Genomic DNA, 20,178 nt, shown 5'->3' with positions numbered 1-20,178 from the left:
AGAAATTCGTTTAACCTGTTAATCATTCCTGAATCATTGCAAGAGTGAGCCTGAGCTAATATTAACTAGATACCATTCACCCTGAACCTCTGAAAGGGAATTAAAAGCATTTTAGCATATTTTTTTAATTCATTGCCAGCACATATCAAAGCAATTTGGGCCTGTGTTTTCAAACTTCTGTAGTCTAAGCTTGCTGGGGTGAACTGAATTACAGTTGATTGCATTTCTGAGAACTGTGTGCTACCTTCCATCTCCTTGCATTGCATAAAAGGGGGGGTGAATTGTCCAAGAAAGTGATTACATTGTTTTTGCTGAAATCCTATCAAGTTATTTTCTGTACTGCATTTCATTCCACATTGCATCCATTTGAAACCATAAAAGTATTGTTGCTACCTTATCCATTTCATGTCAACTCCTTAGTGATTATCAAAAGGTGTGCTAGTGCCAGATTCTCTGTTGTTAATCTTTATCATATCAGATTAAGTGTGCTATTCAATTATTAATTTATTATAAAGCGTGATATATATATATATTGTTTAATTTATCAAATAAATCTTTTAAACTTGCAAAACAGAACTACTTCTTGGCTCAGTGGGGTCAGGGGGATTCTGAGAGAGGGGTGTTATATAGGGGTAGTCATCCAGAACGCATGAACTGGACATAAAGATATATCAATAAGGGTTTTCATTCAGTATTATAGACTAGGCGTTGATTTAGCTGTAGTGTTGAATTGAATCCTCTTACAAACTGGGGGCTCGGCCGGACGTTTGGGTTAGAATACCACTTGTGCAGCTTAATACAGTGTGCTAACTGACGGGATACATACATCCGGTCGGATCACCACGCTGCATTACGCTGTGAAGCACTCCTCAAAAGGGACACTCCAAGAAAAGTTCTGTTCTGCAAAAATAAAATACTAACTTCTGTAAGTCAGGACAGAGACCAATCTCTAGAATGACGACCTTGGTAGATATGAAAATAGCCAGAGAGCACTTCTTACATAAACTATTTGTGAGAGGTGAATGGGCTGAGCAGGGCCAGGATGCCTGGTTGCAGGCCATCACGCGACAGGTCACTGAAACAGGGTCAGACTTATGGAGAGATCAGGGTCCATTACATGTGGCCCTGAGTGAACTATATATGGCTCCTAAAGCCAAAGAGGAACACAATAAGATTGCCAGGATAGCAGCATACCTGTACCTATATATGGGAGACATGCAGGATAGATGTGCTGAAAGCCAAAATCTGGCAAATAGGCAACAGGTGGTGTTAGAGAAGGTCCAATCTGACCTGGTCTCTTCTGAGCAGAGGCTGCAGGGGAGCCAGGAGTCAGAAAATGACAGCAGGCAGTACATCATTAAAATAAAAGAGGATATGGGCATCCTACAACAGGAAAAGACAGACCAGGATACCAGATTTCTGGCCCTGCAGAAGGAGCACCAAGACAGTTTGGACTCCTTACTGCAGAACCAGAAAAAGTTGGAGCAACAGATCAATTTCAACAGGGCATGCGCGGAGCAGGTAGTCACCCTGCAAAGCCAGCTAGATAGAGAGAAAGAGGAGAGCAATAAACTGATTCTGAAAGACCTGGATACCCAGGCAGAGTTTGATCAGGAGCGCCAGAAAGCTGGTGCCTTCCAAAGGCAGAGGGACGACCTGGCGGCACAAATGCAGGCTCTTAGTCAGGAAAGAGACGCCATAGGCCAGGAAGTCTGCCATTTAAAAAGGAAAATGGAAGAAAATCACCTGGCCCTCCAGGGGCTGGGTGACCTCCAAAAAGAAAACCAGAACTTGTTAGAGCACACCAGGAGGGTGGAGGATGCTCTAGCAAGAAAGGAGCAGGCCAATAGGGACACAGCTCAGGAGGTAAACCTCCTGCAGCAAAGACTGGCCCAGTTCTCCAGGACCAACCAGGAAGCACAGAGGGAAAATGAGGCCCTCTGTCAACACAATGATAGGCTCCAACAACAGGTAGCGATGCAGGAGAGACTGATAGAGTCTAGTAAGGCCTTAACTGAGGAACTGAAGGCACAAATGCAGGCTCTTGCATTGCAACAGGGAGCAGGGGCGGATAGAGATGAGGTTCGCTGGGAAATGGAAACTCCGGAGCATAACCTCAGGAGCCCTAGTACCAGAGGCCCTCATACCTCTCAGTCCCTGGACTCTGCCACCCCCATGTCCCCTGGCGCACGTGAGCACAGGGCCACAGGGATGGCAGATTACTATCCAGCTAAGAGTATGGGGCTCATAGGCCAGTACCACCCAGGAATGGAGGGGTGGGCATCCGGGTATGGGCACCCAAGTACAGTACAGTTCAGTGGGGAACCCCAGGAGAGTAGGCCCATTAAGGGCATCCTGAAAACCTCTGCCCAGTTAGGTCAGTGGAGGGGGTACCCATCCAATCCTGGCAGCAAGGAGGAATCTGAAGACTCCTCTGAACTGCGCAGGACACAGGAGACCAGGTCCCCACATTCTGCCAGCCATTCCCAGGCTCGCAGAATCCGGGAAAACCTGGAAGAACAGACGGGAACCTCTGGGAGCAGTGCCTCTGAGTCCGAGGACGAATGGACAAGGGTTACCCGAACCAAAAAGGCCAATAAGGCAAAAAGGGCCTTGCTTAAGGACCCCTTAAAGCAGATTAAGGCGATCAGGAGCGTCATCACGCCTTACCATAAGAACGCTAAGTATTCTGTTTGGGAGCACTTAGAGTTGTTTGAACAAATGATGGAGACTTTCCATTTGAAGGACAGCCAAAGCTGTATTCAATATGTAAAGTGGACCTTCTCCCCGGAATACTCCAGTTTCTTTGCGGGGCTGGAGGACCAAAATCATTTAAGATGGTCCACCTATAAGGCGGCCATCTTGAAACATTTTTCTGTTCACAGAAATCCTCAAGAGGCTCGCAAGGCAGCCTATAATTTGCAATGTGGGGAGGATCAGGCCCCACAAGAATTTGTGCAGGAGTTAAAGCGTGCTTTTGCACAGACCACAAGAAGGGTGCGCACGGATAGCAGAGAATTTATAAATACGTTTTTCCATGCCTTGCCCAAATACATAATGACCCAGCTCGTGAGGGATTTTCATGAGAAAAGATCTTTAGACTGGGTCATTGAACAGGCTACCCGGATCTATGAGGTGCAGAAACCGGTAGATAGCAAAAGTAATGCCCAGAAAAACCCCAAAGCCAACAGCACCCCTGCTGCTGCCAAGGTGGCAGAGGTAAAGGTCACCCCCGTTTTGGATTTGGAGATGGGGGGGCCTAAAAACCTACCTGCACCTAATAATGCTAGGCCCAGGAGGTCCTCGGGTCAGTCACAGACAGGGAGCCAAGGAGGCAGCCCCACAAATGGGGTCCCTCGCTCTCCTGATTATGTAAGTCCCCGTTACAAGGGAAATCGACCCATCCGGGGTTATGTGTGGACTCCTCCAGCCCAAGGGGGGGGATCCAGCCAAGCACCTAACCCAGGGAACTTCCCTCCTAACTTCCCACCGGAGGGCAGAAACTCTCCAAATCCTGGGCAGAACTTTTTCCCCAGGTATCCACCCAACTTTCAGCCCCAAAACCATCCATCCTTCTTTCCCCAATTCCCTGAGCCCAGACCACTGAATCCGGGAGAGGGGAGGCCAAGGGTGGAGGGGTACCCAAATCTTCCCAACCCGGGGTATTACCAAAGGAGGGACAGCTACCCTTCCCGGGATCAGCCCAGGGGAGAAAACAGGGGCCCCGTATCAGCCTGAGCGGGTTTCCCAGTTAGAGCGCCAGGTTCAAAACATGGCGCGGGATCTGGGTCACATACTGAGGGCTCAGCAGAACCCTCAGATGGGCGTGCCGGCGCAGAACGCACCCAACTCTGGACCTGGTGCTCCAGAACAATGACGGGGGCAGCACCCCGATAACTCACCGGTTCCCAGGGAGGAGGCACAAGGGGAAGGGGGTGTAAAGCCTTGGAGGAAGCTTCCTTCTTCACTTGTAAACAGCCCCTGGAAACCCAGGAACCGGAAACAAAATCTCTTGCCCCTGAAAGTCTGCCTCCTAAGGAGCAGAGGAGTGGTAGGAGAAACAAAAGACCCAAACAGACTCAGTTTGAGGAGGAGGTACAGATCTTCCAATTTGAGGGAGAGGGATCCTCAGAGGATCCTGGGAAAAGGATCTTCTCCTTCAGAGAGGGGGGAACTCCTCCCAAAGAAAAATGGGTCCCTAGGGATGCAAATCCAGACTGGGGAGATGTGGAGACTGAGCTACCGCCGCCCACCATCTCATCCCAGAACCAACATCAAGAAAATCCCCTGGTTCAAACCCATCCTGGGGACTGCCTCCAAAAAGGGGGGGGCGGCCCAGAACCGGAGCCAGGGGAACCCACAATGGCTCTGATCTCCAGTTGCCAAATTTTTCTTTCAGATTATAATTGAATTAAGGGGAGCCCCCTACAGAATACAGGAGCTCTGAACAATGTAACCCCCTTCACCCAGGCAGATGGTTTATGGCAGGAGTCGTAAATGGTCGTAAAAAGTGGCTTCCTCCTGAAGGAAAGGGGAGGAGCACTGCCTGTGAGAGCAAGCTGGCTTGGCAGAACTGGAAAAACCAGAAATTCAACCTTGTGCTGAGGGTAAACCACACCCCTTTGGAGCCAGAACATAACTTTAAAAAGATGAATCATTCATAGAGCGGACATGTGAAAATTTTATAAATGATACCATAATTCTTGTGATTTTTCTGCTCACGTTTTAAGACATGGTAGGACCCGGTGGTATGTTCAGGGGGGTTTTAGCGGAAAAGTGGATATTACTCTAAATGTATGCATGTGAAAAATCTGACACTTCATCAATTAATGTCCATACTCCTTGCGCACATGTGTGTAAATTTGGGGTAATGTCCGGAATTGCAAAATCAGTTAAAAAGTGAAATATGTGCCATTTCTGAATGCAAGCCCCCAGGAAGAGCAAAGTTTGGACAGGGTATATCTCCTGTGATATGTGATGTGTGCATGTAATTTTAAACCAATGTTTACCTGTGCAAATATGTCTTTTGTTATCAAATCTAGATTTGTGTGCAAGTTGACAGGAGGAGTGGACTCTCTGCAGGCTGTAAAATGACATTACTCTGACACAACTTAGCTCCCCCAATCAAATGAGAAATGGAAGTTTGACCAATTAGAAGCTGAGAGAGAGGTAGGGTCAGTGATGCTAGAACACACCCACATTCTAAACACATAAAAGCAGACAGACAGGACAGATAGAGACCTTCAAATCCATTTGCAGCTGGAAGCTCTGCCGGGAAAATCCATACTTTACCTCCATCAATCTCCAGAGAAAGCTGTGCAGAAAGATCCAGACTTTAAATCCCTCAATCTTCAGAATCCAGAGAGAGAGCAGACCCAGATCACTGTGAAGTGCAGAGACCAGAGTCCCGTCTAAAACCAGACCAGATCCATGGCGAGGCCCATTTCACTCAAGAATATAGTGTGAGTACCTAGAAAACTGTGCAGAACCAATCTCCTAGTTAAAATAATATAATTCAATCTAGCTTAATCTAAGTAGAACTGTCTCCTAACTGTCACCTGTCATTTGCAAAGCTGTCACTTGTCAGTTTCTAGTTGCAAGCTGCACTTGTCTTTTTGAACTTTAAAATTTCAAATCTGAAAAACGACCTTTATTTAATCGCTCATATCTCCGTGACCGTTTGTGATAGAGACTTGCAGTAACTTTCCCCTGAAAGCTGAGAATCGTGGCTTTTCTACGAATCTAGAACCGCATTCCTACCCCCCTATAGTTTTACCGCAATCGCGGAACACGCATCCGCGAATTTTACCACGATTTGCAAATTTCTCCACGTGTAAAAACAGCTGCTGCTTGCCTTCCATTTGCCAGAAATTCGTTTAACCTGCTAATCATTCCTGAATCATTGCAAGAGTGAGCCTGAGCTAATACTAACTAGATACCATTCACCCTGAACCTCTGAAAGGGAATTAAAAGCATTTTAGCATATTTTTTTAATTCATTGCCAGCACATATCAAAGCAATTTGGGCCTGTGTTTTCAAACTTCTGTAGTCTAAGCTTGCTGGGGTGAACTGAATTACAGTTGATTGCATTTCTGAGAACTGTGTGCTACCTTCCATCTCCTTGCATTGCATAAAAGGGGGGGTGAATTGTCCAAGAAAGTGATTACATTGTTTTTGCTGAAATCCTATCAAGTTATTTTCTGTACTGCATTTCATTCCACATTGCATCCATTTGAAACCATAAAAGTATTGTTGCTACCTTATCCATTTCATGTCAACTCCTTAGTGATTATCAAAAGGTTTGCTAGTGCCAGATTCTCTGTTGTTAATCTTTATCATATCAGATTAAGTGTGCTATTCAATTATTAATTTATTATAAAGCGTGATATATATATATATTGTTTAATTTATCAAATAAATCTTTTAAACTTGCAAAACAGAACTACTTCTTGGCTCAGTGGGGTCAGGGGGATTCTGAGAGAGGGGTGTTATATAGGGGTAGTCATCCAGAACGCATGAACTGGACATAAAGATATATCAATAAGGGTTTTCATTCAGTATTATAGACTAGGCGTTGACTTAGCTGTAGTGTTGAATTGAATCCTCTTACATGTCAATGGAGGTATACAGTGATAACAGAGTATACAATTACAGACAATGCTATAACAGAGAAACAAAAACAGAGAAAAAAGCATCGAACATTTTCAAAAATAGGTATGGGGTAGTGTAAGGGGGTAAAAGAGTTGGGAATGGAGTTGGGGTTGGTTTAAGCTTATACAGAAACGGGGGGCAGGAGGGCGACCACCCTGAACCCTGCCCAAAAACCCTGCCCCCAGAAAAAGGTATTTTTTCACTGTTAATGTTTTCGCTGAAAAAGCATTTTCTCTTATGTATTCTCTGTAATCACATAGAACCATCAATGGATCCCACGAAGATTACTTTTGCTTTCACTTACTTTTTGGATAAAGCTTTAATCCAGACATAGGACATCATTGGCACTTATTGTACGAAAGCTGTTTGCAAGGCAACAAATACATTCTTTCTATGAATATATAAACATCTATTTTAATGTTTTATTTATTTTTTATAGTATTTTATTTTGTATGTATGTTCTTTTCGTTTTTGCATAATAAGGAATTGGTCGACTGGCTTAACATTGTATATTATTATTTGGTTTAATTGTGTTATTGGTGTTTTTTCTAAAAAAAAGTTTAAAAACTGCACTGAACAGGTGGACTGCAAGTCTGTCTGCTTAAGTGGGAGACACTGAGTTGGAAATTGGGTGAACTAGTGCATAGCAGCAAGTTAAAACACTTTCAAAAAGGGATTTTCACATTAAATCTGGCATTCATGTAATTTTGAAATACAGTTAAGCTTGATTTTCAAAGTACTACAATGCCATTAAAGATGTTCTGCAATCCCCATGAAGGGGACTCTGTGAAGTGCTAATACCACTTAAAAAACACCTAAAACCTAAGGTATCTACAAAACGATTTAACACATAAAAGCCAGATGCCCAAAATGGCTTAAAAGAGATGATTAAGGAATAGATATATGTGTCTCCAATATACTGAACATAAAGTATTCATTCAAAAATACATCAAAATTTATCATAGATAAAAAAGCTATAATTATGAAGACTAGTTGGTACATCACATATGCAAAATTAAAATACAAAGGTACAATCTGAAGAAGGTTTGGCAAGAGAACATATATCCAGGTGCCCAACATGACTGGGGGCATCATCATAACAGCAAGTAGCACTTCAATACATGTGCTTTCTCACCATTTTCCTGATGAACCGGACACACATGGGATTCTGGCTAACTACAAACACTACATCTGTATATTACCTATGGTCCCACAGAAATCATACGTTCCGCTTAAATTCCATATTCCATAAGAGTTCAATTGAGGTGTCAACCAACAGTCAGATAAAGCCTTAACATGGGGACAGGGTAAAAATATGCATTACTGTGTTATAATATCCCATCATACATATGCCACCACAGAGGCAGAAAGATTCTTCCATGTTTCATGGAGAGCTAACACTAAGGAAGGATGTAGGCAGGATACGTGTCTTAAACAGACCTGGCCTTCACTAAAACATCCTTTTTTAGTAGCTGTTAACGGCCATTCATTATACTGTACTAAAATTATACCCAGTTTAAGAGTGATTTGAAAGTAAATGAATGATTTAGTTGTTTTAGGCCTATCTCGGCATATAATAAAGCATTGGATGTATATTTTTGGCGCTTGGCAGTTGGCTGAGAAACTGATTTTCCCCATTGCTCAATGCGTTAGGGTTTGAATGACCCCCAGATCTCACAGTCATAGGATGTGGCTGTGACTGCCTTGGTTTGGTACAACTGTAGACCTGCAGAAATATTTGCAATTGTTAATTAGGTTTGTCTTTGCTCTGGAAAAGCCCTACAGCGCCTGTTGCATACTTCATAGTGTTCTTTTCACGGTCAATTTACATTGCCCATTATCTATATGCCCACAAATGTATGCCAAGGTACTCATAAAGGTCCCTTCCGCCAAAGTGTGATTGTTAATGCTTTTATACTCCCCAGCTTATGTTTGTGTAGGGGGCAGGTCCATTTCCCTGAAGAAGAACCAAACCTATTCAACAATGTTGACACTGCCAATTCCGTATTAGCCATAATAACGTCATCATCAGTGTATAATGATATAGGACAGGCTTTGTTGATGCACAGGAACATCTGCATTACCATACATTAGGGCAGCTACTACCCATCTATGAAAAGACTAGATTATAGTGGTGCAATTACACAGCCCAGATAAATGCCCCTCTTAATATCAAAGTGGTCTGTAATCATGCCATGCATGTCAACAAGACTCCTGCAGTGCTATCCATTTACATCAGCTGAATAGTGGAGATCAGATTTTAATCAATGCCCAACTTCTGCAGAAGAGAGGTTTACCAAGCTAACGACTGCTCCAGGGTTTTTAAGTACCAAGCGGAGCAGTCACAAATCCTTCTCTTTTCATGCACCAAACTTTATCCTGGTGTCGGCTCGGAATGCCCTCACAATTCTCCAATTTTGCAAATCTCTCAAAACATCGCTCTTTCAACAAAACCTGACCAAGGACTTATTCCAATGGATGCACATATCGACACACAGATCTCACAGTACTGCGCTCCTGTCAAAAGATGCCAGCCCAAATGACAGCTACCCATACTCTGTACAGGGCCCTGCTGCTCTCGAGGTAGGTCTGCGCTTTCAACCATAAAATAAAATACAATTTACAATTGTGGATAGCTTACCATTCACAATTGGAATGCATTCCTGTCCTGGTCCCCAAATGTGTCATAGACAAAAACTGGTATGATCACATTGTGTCCAATACACTCAGAGATGAACCGCCAATTTGTCTTGGCTGAAGGCATCAAATTATCAAAATGCCTGCTTCAGTATGAATCCCACTACAGAATGAGCATTAGTCTCCAGTTCATGCTTGAGACCCAAGTGGAGGAGGATGCCACACCATCCTCTAGCTGCACAAGGACATTGCCAAGAAGGCTTTGAACACCGGAGACTGATTCCTTTCCTGAAAGACTATAACTGATGGAGCAGGGCCTTGAGAAGCCACATTACAAATTATGAGAAACATTTTACTTCGTTGTGCTTAAAGCAAAATCCACTTAGCCCAATATCATCTCTGCTGTGTTAAGCCAACAGGTGTGACCAGAGGCAGGATTTAAGAAACACTAAGAGAACTTTTTGGACCCCTTACAAATGTTCACATGAGACACTTACCTCCCAGTTAATCCTGGGACCTGAACACATCCTGGTAATAATAATAATGTATTTCTTACATAGCGCTACACACCCATTGGTCTCAGAGTGCTGAAATAACATGAGACGTTATTATCCCAGAGAGTGGTACTTAATGTATCGGCCTTGAATGAATGGCTGAGTTGACCCTGCCGGGATTCAAACCTAGCACAGCACGGTGCGCACAGGTATCACGGCCAAATGACCACCCTAACCACACTTTAGGTATTCCTATGCACATTTCTGATCTAATAGAATTGTTTTGTTTGCACCGTTGTAAGACTACTCATCATGTTGGCTTTTCACATAAAACCAGTAGAAATGCTTTGCCCAGTGTAAGGAAACACATACATAATGTAGTGAAACTCTGCAATGCATTGAGAAAAATGTAGTCCCATCTGCACCAATGAAATGACACCACATATGAACACACATGAGAACCACATAAGAACACTTGTCATGTTCACTTTGCTCACAGCTAGTCTTCTGCAGCCCAATCCTGTGAGGTGAGTCCCCAGCCCCTGGTCCCCTGGTCCCCTGGCCCGGCCCAAGCACCTTTAGTGCTTTATATTTATAAATTACATTTATGTGCTCCAGCGCGCTTGACCCTTCCCGAGGCATACCCACTTCCTGATTCCCCAATGTCTGCCTCCCAGCCCACACTCCACCCCTCATTGGCCATCCATCTGGCATTGTAAAGCAGCAAGGGACTAAGCCCTGTGTTGCCGCGCCATAGTCTTCTGCAGCCCAATCCCATGAGGTGAGTGCAAATCCCTTGGTTCCCTGACCCAGACCGAGGACCTGGCCACCTCCCAGCCTTCCCTCCACACTTGCCCATCCAGACCCTACGGCGAAGGACCCGAGGCAAAGTACAGCTCCCAAAGAAGAAGCACCTCCAGACCGCATTGGCCCATGTTAGCCTGTGGCGCCTACAGCCGTCAACCAACAGCGACTGACAGGGTAGGACAGGGGGACTAGCAATTACTGCTTCTAACTAGACTGTCCAACCCATCTTATTAGCCCACTATCACATTTTCTAAAAGCCTGTAGTTTGTTGCACATTTGTACGCCACCATATTCAACACCTGAGCCAACGGTGTCCCCTAGCCATATCTTACATCTAGGTAGATTGTGTTAGCTAGACACATCTTGCATCCAGGTATATTGAATTTTGATGCATTTATAAACCTGCACACAACAAAATAAATCGTATCCTGGTGCAGATGGAATGAAACAGTAAAACAGGGGGCCAGGAGGACCATCTGGATCATTTTGACAACAGATAAACTAAGGACTAATCCAAGATCTTGAGTTTATTTAAAGAGATAGGTTTTGAGACCTGCTCTAAAACTCATCAAGGAGTTAGCTTGTCTCAAGTATAACGGGAGACTATTCCACAATCTGGGTCCGGTTACTGAGAAACACCGGTCTCCTCTAGAACTGCACTTCATCCTAGGAATTACAAGGAGGAGTTGATCCTCTGACCTAAGTTTACGCGTGGGTTTGTATCATTTCAATCTATTTATCAGATATACTGGTGCCATCTCATGCAAACATCTATAAACCAGGCAACCAGTCTTAAGTTTAATCCGATCTTCCACCGTCAACCAATGTAGTTATCGACGGAGACCAGATATGTGAGTATTTTTGGCAAAAACCAATCTCACTCCAGCATTTTGTGCTTTCTAAAGACGATGGATTTGATTACTTGGTGCTCCAGCCAGAAGTCCGTTGCAGTAGTCAAGATCTGAATTGACCAACCCCCCCACCACCGCCACCCGATCTTCTCTAGGCACATAGGGTAGTGCTTGGCGCAAAAGGCGAATATTATAGAATACGGAATGAACCTTGGCTGAGACCTGGGCATTACATCCCAGGTCACTCTGCCAAATACAGCCCAAATTCTTTAATAATATTTGGAATATTTGAGGGTGGCTCCCAGAAACTGAGGTGGAGGGGGACATTTCCCTCCATCAAGAAGATGTTTGGGTAAAACAAAATCACCTCCTTTGTCTTTGGGTTCAGTTGCAGCCAGTTCTCCTCCATCCATGTACCTATCTCCTCTAAACATATGGTAACCAGGGCAAGAGCATCCTCTACATCATCAAGCCTGATGTACAGCTGATTATCATCAGCGTAAGAGTGAAACCTAAGATGGTATTTTTCCAAGATGTTCATCAAGGCACGAAGATATTAAACAAAAGAGGGGAGAGAGCCGATCCCTGTGGCACACCACAGCACTGGACGAGGATTTCTGTGTTGATATTATGATAGACAAATCTTGCATTCAGACAGACTGGTTCAGATAGAAATGTGTCACATCTAGGCCCACAGCAAAGGCATTTCCCTTTCACCCTGGTATCCCAATTCCCATACCCATTTCCCGCATTGCTATACCCCCATCTAGGCATTTCACCATCTTTCCAGGTGTACCAAATCTAGTTGCTACTGTATTTACTGTCTACTGTTGTATCCCCATTTAGGTGTTTCTCCCACTATCCAAGTGTCCCAAATCTAGGTGCCACTGTATTTTAATGTCTTCAAATCTGGGTCCTACTGTATTTAACTGTCTACTGTTGTATCCCCATTTAGGCGTTTTCTCCCACTATCCAGGTGTCCCAAATCTAGATGCTACTGTATTTGTCTACGGTTGTGTCCCCAGTTAGGCATTTTCTTCCACTATCCAGGTGTCCCAAATCTAGGTGCTACTGTATTTACTGTCTACTGTTGTGTCCCCATCTAGGCGTTTTCTTCCACTATTCACCCCCACTATCCAGGTATCCAAATCTAGGTGCCACCACATTTTACTGTCTACAAATCTAGGTGCTACTGTATTTACAGGTCTACTGTTGCAACCCCCCATTTAGCCATTTCTCACACTATCTAGGTGTCCCAAATATAGGTGCTACTGTATTTTTCTACTGTTGTATCTCCATTTAGGTGCATTCTACCATTATCCAGGTGTCCCAAACTTAGATGCTACTGTATTTGTCTACTCTTGTGTCGCCAGTTAGGCATTTTCTCCCACTATCCAGGTGTTCCAAATCTAGGTGCTACTGTATTCACTGTCTACTGTTGTGTCTCCATTTAGGTGTTTTCTCCCACTATCCACCCCCACTTTGCAGGTGTCCCAAATCTAGGTGTCACTGTATTTTACTGTCTACAAATGTAGGTGCTACTGTATTTAACTGTCTACTGTTTCTCCCACAAAATAAACAATTACTATCCAGGTGTCCCAAATCTAGATGCCACCATATTTTACTGTCTACAAATCTAGGTGCTACCGTATTTAACTGTCGAGTGTTGCAACCCCCCCATTTAGGCATTTCTCCCACTATCCAGATGTGTCCCAAATCTAGGTGCTACTTTATTTCCTGTCTACTGTTGTATCCCCATTTAGGCGTCTTCTCCCACTTTCCAGGTGTCCCAAATCTACGTGCTATTGCATTTACTGTCTACTGTTGTGTCTTCATTTAGGTGTTTTCTCCCACTATCCACCCCCATTTTCCAGATGTCACAAATCTAGGTGCCACTGTATTTTACTGTCTACAAATCTAGGTGCTACTGTATTTAACTGTCTACTGTTTCTCCCACACAATAAACAATTACTATCCAGGTGTCCCATATCTAGGCGCCACCGTATTTAACTGTCTACAAATGGAGGTCCTACTGTATTTAACTATCTACTGTTGCAACCCCCTCCAAGTCCCCATTTAGGCATTTCTCCCACTATCCAGGTATCCCAAATCTAGGTGCTTCTATATCTGCTGTCTGTGGTTGTGTCCCCAGTTGAATGTTTCCAGGTGTCCCAAATCTAGTGCTACTGTATTTTACCATCCACTGCAGTGTTCCCATTAGACGTCTCCTGCGACGTCCCAAATTCTAGGTACTACCACGCTCTACTTTCTTCTCCACTGCCCCTTGTTAGGCGCCACCGCCCGCTATCCAGGTATCCCTAAATCTGCCCCTACTGCCCTGACCAGGTGCTCAAGGTCAGGCAAGTTCACACCTGGTGGTCTACCCAGTTGGACGTGCCCCCTCTACTCAGACATATAATGTTATGTACCCTTCCCACAGGTTAGACACCATGCCACACACTGGCCAAATCAGATCTGCATGCTGGTGCACCGGTAGACTTGATGGGACCAACCACACCATAACCCAGCCACCAAAATTGCACAGCCCATCTTCCCAAACCTCTGCCTCATCTCGCGACCCTGTCTCTACCCACTTTAACAACAAGGTATACATTTCCCCAGTTCCTACTAATATCCGGTCCAACCCCCCTCTCCCAATATAGAGCGTCCAGATGGGGAGAGGGAGTATAAAACATTGCCCCCCGCAACACACCGGACTGCCCGATGACCTAGGTAAAACAACCCCCCCACCCCACCCCACCACAAACTACTCTCCTGCACCCTCGGCACGCACCTCTCCTGAACAACATAGCGACCCCAACTCAGGCTTTCCCTCCCTTAGCGCAGCAATAGCAGACCTGGCCAACACCCCAAACTCCACAGCCCCCCCCACTCTCACCCACACCCCATGGGCCACCCGAAAGTCATGGGAAAGCCCAGAACAAGGCCACCTCAAGCCCCTGTTAGCATCACCCATTCTCCAGCTCAGATCACAAACCCAGCCACCACACTATAGGGCCTAAACTTCCCCACCAACACCCAACCCAGTCCTAGACGTATTCCATTCTTCTCCCATCCCCGCTGGTCCACGTCCACTTCACTACACCTCCCCCCTCACCCTTCACTGTCCACCCCTTTGCCCCTGCCCACCATGACCACCCATTTACCCTAATGTCCTACCATATTCACACCCTTCCCCAACCACCAGGCACCCCCCTCTGCTTCACTCCAGCTCCTCCTACCACTCACAATCCCACCCATCCAGCACTTACACGGATACCCCACCAACTCTCTTGCACCGTCATCAATGCTAGGTCAGTCTCCAAAAATAAATCCTATACCTTGGCTCTCATCACAGAAGAAAATCGAGACTTCCTTTTCATCACAGAGACCTGGTTTGCTGATGATTACAAGCCCATAGCGCACAAGGTCTTCCCACCTGGTTACAACCTTACTGTCTCAAACAGATCGCAAAGGGGTGAAGGTCTTGCAATACTACACAAACACCAATTCCCACTAATATTTAAGGATACCTCACCCAACACCACAGACCGGTGGTGGTGGTACCAGGAACCTTCACAGAAGCCCTAAAACCCTCCTACATCAAACCTCTCCTCAAAAGACCTACACTCGACTGGCTCCTACCCTTGTACTAGCGGCCAAACTCCAACACCCTTCTTGGCCAAACTCATGGACCACACAGCATACAAGCAACTTGGCCTTTTCACTGAAGCCAAAACCTCCTGGACCCTGTGCAATCTGTCTTCAGACCGCTCAGAGGAACAGAATCCTACCTAGTGTCTGTCTGGGACGACCTAAAAAGAACAGCAGATGCAGAAGGATGAGCTGTATTGATCCTTCTGGACCTCTCTGACACCTTTGATACCTTTGATCAAACCATCCTACTAGACAGGCTACACACACTGGAATCAAAGACACTGCCCTCTCTTGGATCTCCTCTTTCATCTCTAATCACTCACAAATCATGCTCCTCCACCCTTTGACCACCACCTCATGACCAGTACCAAAAGGGGTCTAACAGGGAGCATCCCCCTTGCTCTTCAACATGTATCTAAACCCTCTGCCCACACTCATCCACTCCCGCAATATTACCTGCTACAACTACACAGACGACAACCAGACCATCCTTAAAATCCCCAAATCACCTGGCTCCAACCAACCAGATCTGTCATCATGCCTCTCAGATATATACTACTGGATGATGACCAAACACCTCATCCTCAATCCTGGGAAAACTGAAATCCTAGTCTGGGGGAAATCAGCACTCCTCCCGCAACCAATTCCATGGCCACAATCCCTAGGTCCTCCACCGGCAACCTCCACCTTGGTGAAAAACCTTTGATGCACACTGACACAGAGTTATCCCTCTCCCAACACATCAACTCTGTATCCAAAACCTGTTTCTTTCATATACGGATCCTCAGGCTTATCTTCCGTTATCTCACCTTTCCTCACTGTTTCTCCGCCATCACCTCCATCATCTTTTCCTGCTTAGATTATGCAACCTGCTTTTACCTAAGTGCACCAGCGTTTCAACTACCGAAACTGCAAAGAATCCAAAACTCTGCAGCAAACCTGCTCATTAAGCTACCTCCCAGAGAACACATCAGTCCTACAATAAGAGTCCTCCATTGGCTCCCTATTGGTCGACAAACTACCTTTAAAGCCATGTGCATCACCCACCGGGCCATCCACAACACTGGCCCGGAATTCCTCCAAGACAAAATCACTCGGTACCACCCCTCAAGGAGTCTCAGATCTCAGACAGGATCTCTCCTAGTGGTCCTACTTTACAACTCCTCCAGACTGGGTGGATCCTTGTTCATCGTTCAAGTGCGGATCATCTGGAACTCCCTACCCCTACACATTCGAAATATTGACAATCTCCTGGCATTCAGAACGTCCCACAAAATCTGGCTGTCCCCTCCCTGCTCTTGAAACCCTCCCCCTCTCTAAATTCTATTGCTGGCCCAAACACAACAACATTCCTATCCACCAATACCTCAAGGATGCCAGCAGCATTCGCAGCGGCACACCGTGACAAACTGTCGTCCTCCCATACACAACAACACTCCTACCCAGCAATAACCAAGGGATGCCAGCAGTGTTTGCAGCGGCAGACCGTAATAAACGTTCACCCTCCCGAGAAACACAGCAACACTTCTACCCACCAATACCCTGCGGATGCTGACAGATTCTGCAGAAGCACCCTGCAACAAGCTATCATCCCCCCCTATTGTCCTCCCCTCATCACCTGCACCCCTTCCCTACGGGCTCCTCTCCCACTGCTTAGACTTTCATTCCAGGGAGACCACGAATAGCGAGTCCAGCCAACCACATAGGACCAAGAAAAAAGAATGCTGCAGTCGAATTCCATCCAGTCGTACAGTACGTATACCTTACACCGTGTCTGTGGACACAGGCCAATGGCACGGCCACCCATCCATGCACCATAGAATGAAGCTATGGCTATGCCATTCCGGTGTAGCAGCACACATAGCCATCCACACTGAAACCGCTGACGTACCTCAACACCTCTGCCATTAGTATACAGTGGCAACCAGCGGAAAATAAAATGCGGTCTAGCTGGGCACACATTGGGTCTTCTACAATAGCACTCTATCCTAAACTGCCCACAGCGCCCACTCATGTGCCCGACCTCCGGGCTGCTTACTGGCGCTTAGCCAGCCACCTAAGACCTAATCTTGCAAAAAGAGCACACAAATTTTCTAATTTAAATTCTTAGAACCTCCTACACATGGACTGCGGTCACTGATGGTGTTCCAACCACAAAGCGGATTGAGGCCATACGATTGGGGAAAGGGCGCTATATCAATAACAAACACAATACAATACAATACAATATACAAAGCCAGTAAAAATGAATCGCCACTGTTGGAAAACATGTCCATACAAGATGCACCAATGTAAGCTAGTATGGCCCTGTATGAACATTCATCATGATGGCTTTCTCCACAGTGCCAGTAAATAACTGTGACACCACAGTCAGAAACCATGTGCATGCTACTTGCTCCAATGAACCCATGCATAAGCACAGTCGCCATGCTGGCTTTGACATTAATGCCAATTGCCAAAATGCCAATTCTGCACCAGAACTTGGACCAGGAACAAAACAAAGCACCTGAGCAGAACGTCTTTGCTGTGTGCAGTGCAAAATCTCACAGCACCAGTACTGAATTTCTGTTATTTAAACCCCAGTGAGGTGCCCACCTAGATCATGGCACCAAACCTATGTAGTTCATCTGCATTGCATAGGGAAATGCGCCCTATGTTCACTTTCAAGATTTGGATTTTTGAATAGAGGAGACTCAGCAATTCCACCTGCAAACTCTGTGCTCTGCCATAAAACAAGTTATCGTTGTAAACATTTCAAACCTACCTTTCAGAGCTTCTGGGTCACCCAGAATTCTGTTCAGTGTTTCCTGTGGGATCTTCTCAAAGGCTTCATTGGTTGGAGCTAACAGTGTGTACTGGCCATCACTTTCCAACATTGTGTTAAGACCTGAAGCAGCCACGGCAGTCTGCAAACAGAAGAATGGAGAGTAGTGTGATCACCACAAATATGAAGAGTGCAGTGCTATCATGGTCACTCACATAACAATTCAGCAAAAGCGGCCAAACATTGTGTTTCTGAATAAAGTGAATAGCTTTAATCTGAACAGCTGTGGTCTAGTACATGTCCAACCTGTCCTAAAGATATATGTGGGTGCATCCTAATATAGAAAGACAATCCACTTGGTTTACCATATAGTTTAAAATACTGAGTCCTAAATACCTGAGCAGATTGGAATACATTCTCCTCAATATATAAAGCTGTTGACTACAATGCACAACCTGTGGTATACAGCCCGTTATGATATGTTGGTGATTTTGTGGGTTAGCATCTGATGTGGGCGAAATGGACGTGGGCCCCTTAAGAGGGCGGGAACTGGGAGCGAGGGAGGGAGCTGGGGAGGGAAGGGGAAGGGGAGGGAACAAGGAACAGCTGGTCACAAGCTTGTCGTCTTGTGGAGGAGGAGATGTGGACCAGGGGGTGGATCGCTGCCCACCCACAATCAGGGAGACCCGGGTTGCAGCCAGAGAAGGTGGACAGCACCGGGGTAAAGAGGCAAAGGAGAAGAGGATGACCAGTGGAGGGGTGACGTCCACGACACACCCAACGGTGAGGAGGACTGCTGGAGGAAAGACAAAGCGGAAGGAGGCAGCTGCCACGTGGAAGCGAAAAGGCTGAAGGAGGCAGCCAACGCAAGATGATTCTGACGACCGTCTGCAGCTGGGTGGCGGATACAGATACAGCACGGCATCCGCTGTGAGGACACGTCCACGGAAAGGAGCACTGTGGCTAGTAGAATGAGGGTGCGCACAAACACAGCACAATATGGAGGCGAGCGATCAAGGAGTACTGCAGAGATACGCCTGCCAATCCCCTGGGCTCACATCTTTCCTGCCAAGCCAGGCATTACAAATGCCCATGGCCACACCCAGCACACCTACTAGAACACGAGGAGTTCAATGCAAAGCGAACACATGGTCACCACTGCCAAGAACAAAAGAAAGACAGCTTAGGAAAGAATCCACAGGCCTCTTACCACCCATGGATGCACACGACACATACACCTGGCCCACAAACAAAGAAAATGAGCAGACGAGGGAGCGTATCACACTCAACACGTGGCTTCAGGAACAATCCTTTATGAACACAATCCATAAAAGCCAAAGGAAGGAACAAAAATGGCTACGAACAGAGGCAACCCATGAACTATAGCCATACACTCCTAAGAAGCACAGGAACAGTGCTAACATGGCCACCAAACTACGACCACCACAAGGGTGATCCAAACCAAGTAGAAGAAAGAATAAGGGGTGAATTGTGCATCAAGGTAATGCATACAGCCACACCAGGAAAGAGAATGGTGTTCCAGGAAGGAACGGCAGATGTGCCAGTGCAAATCGCAGCACGAGTAGCCCCCCACAAACCCAGTAACGTTCTTACGCCACCCCAACCAGTTCACCTTAGAACCACAAGAAGATCCAGGCCAAAGATGGCAGGAGTGGAGGGTGAAATTAGAAGGATTCATGAGGGCGGTAGGGAACCAAGACGCACCCAACAAACTGGACATCTTCACGAATCTGGTAGGGAAAGAAATTAAAGGGATCAGAAACCCCCGCGCCTCCACCCCAGGAAAAATCGACATACCAACTCCTCCGAGCCGCAATCAATGGACAACTGGTTTTCCTCCCCAACAGAGACCATGAAAGATATAATTTCAACCAGTGTGTGCAAGCACCTCATGAAACAATTGGACAAAATTCTACTACATCTCCAGAGAAAAATAACATACTGCAACCTTGCAAACTTCAATGATGATGAAGCCATTAGGCTGAGAGTGATAGAAGGCTGCATATTGTCGCAGTTCAGGAAACACCTGCTAAAGAAACCTCTCCTGCTGAAAGAGATAGCAGACCTCGCAAGGGTGTATGAAAGAGTCGACGCACAAGCAGCCAACATAGGAAATCCTAAGACCAGACACAGTGGCTACCATAGCTACCAACCCGCAGGGTCAGACCTGATATCCGGGTACAACAACTGGCCAAGAAACGCGGACGCCAATCGCTGAGCCCCACCCGAAAGACAACGTTACAGGTGCGGATACGAATTTCCCCATAAAGGCCAGCCAATGTCTGGCCATTGGCCA

The 20,178-nt window shown here is 45.9% G+C and overlaps 1 protein-coding gene across 1 annotated transcript in view; it reads right to left on the bottom strand.

Moving 5' to 3' along the window:
• The window catches only part of TGFBI (transforming growth factor beta induced), a 263,409-nt gene that overhangs the window by 66,374 nt on the left and 176,857 nt on the right, over nucleotides 1-20,178 (bottom strand). Inside the window, exon 7 of the mRNA XM_069652603.1 lies at nucleotides 17,862-18,003. Coding sequence (XP_069508704.1) covers nucleotides 17,862-18,003 — 142 coding nt within the window. The remainder of the gene's footprint in view (nucleotides 1-17,861; nucleotides 18,004-20,178) is intronic.

This window comes from Ambystoma mexicanum, chromosome 3p, assembly GCF_040938575.1.
Source record: "Ambystoma mexicanum isolate Mex_15411 chromosome 3p, UKY_AmexF1_1, whole genome shotgun sequence".
NCBI classification, from domain to species: Eukaryota; Metazoa; Chordata; class Amphibia; order Caudata; family Ambystomatidae; genus Ambystoma; species Ambystoma mexicanum.
Note: the sequence above shows the minus strand (reverse complement) of the source record. Positions and strands in the feature narration are given on the sequence as shown.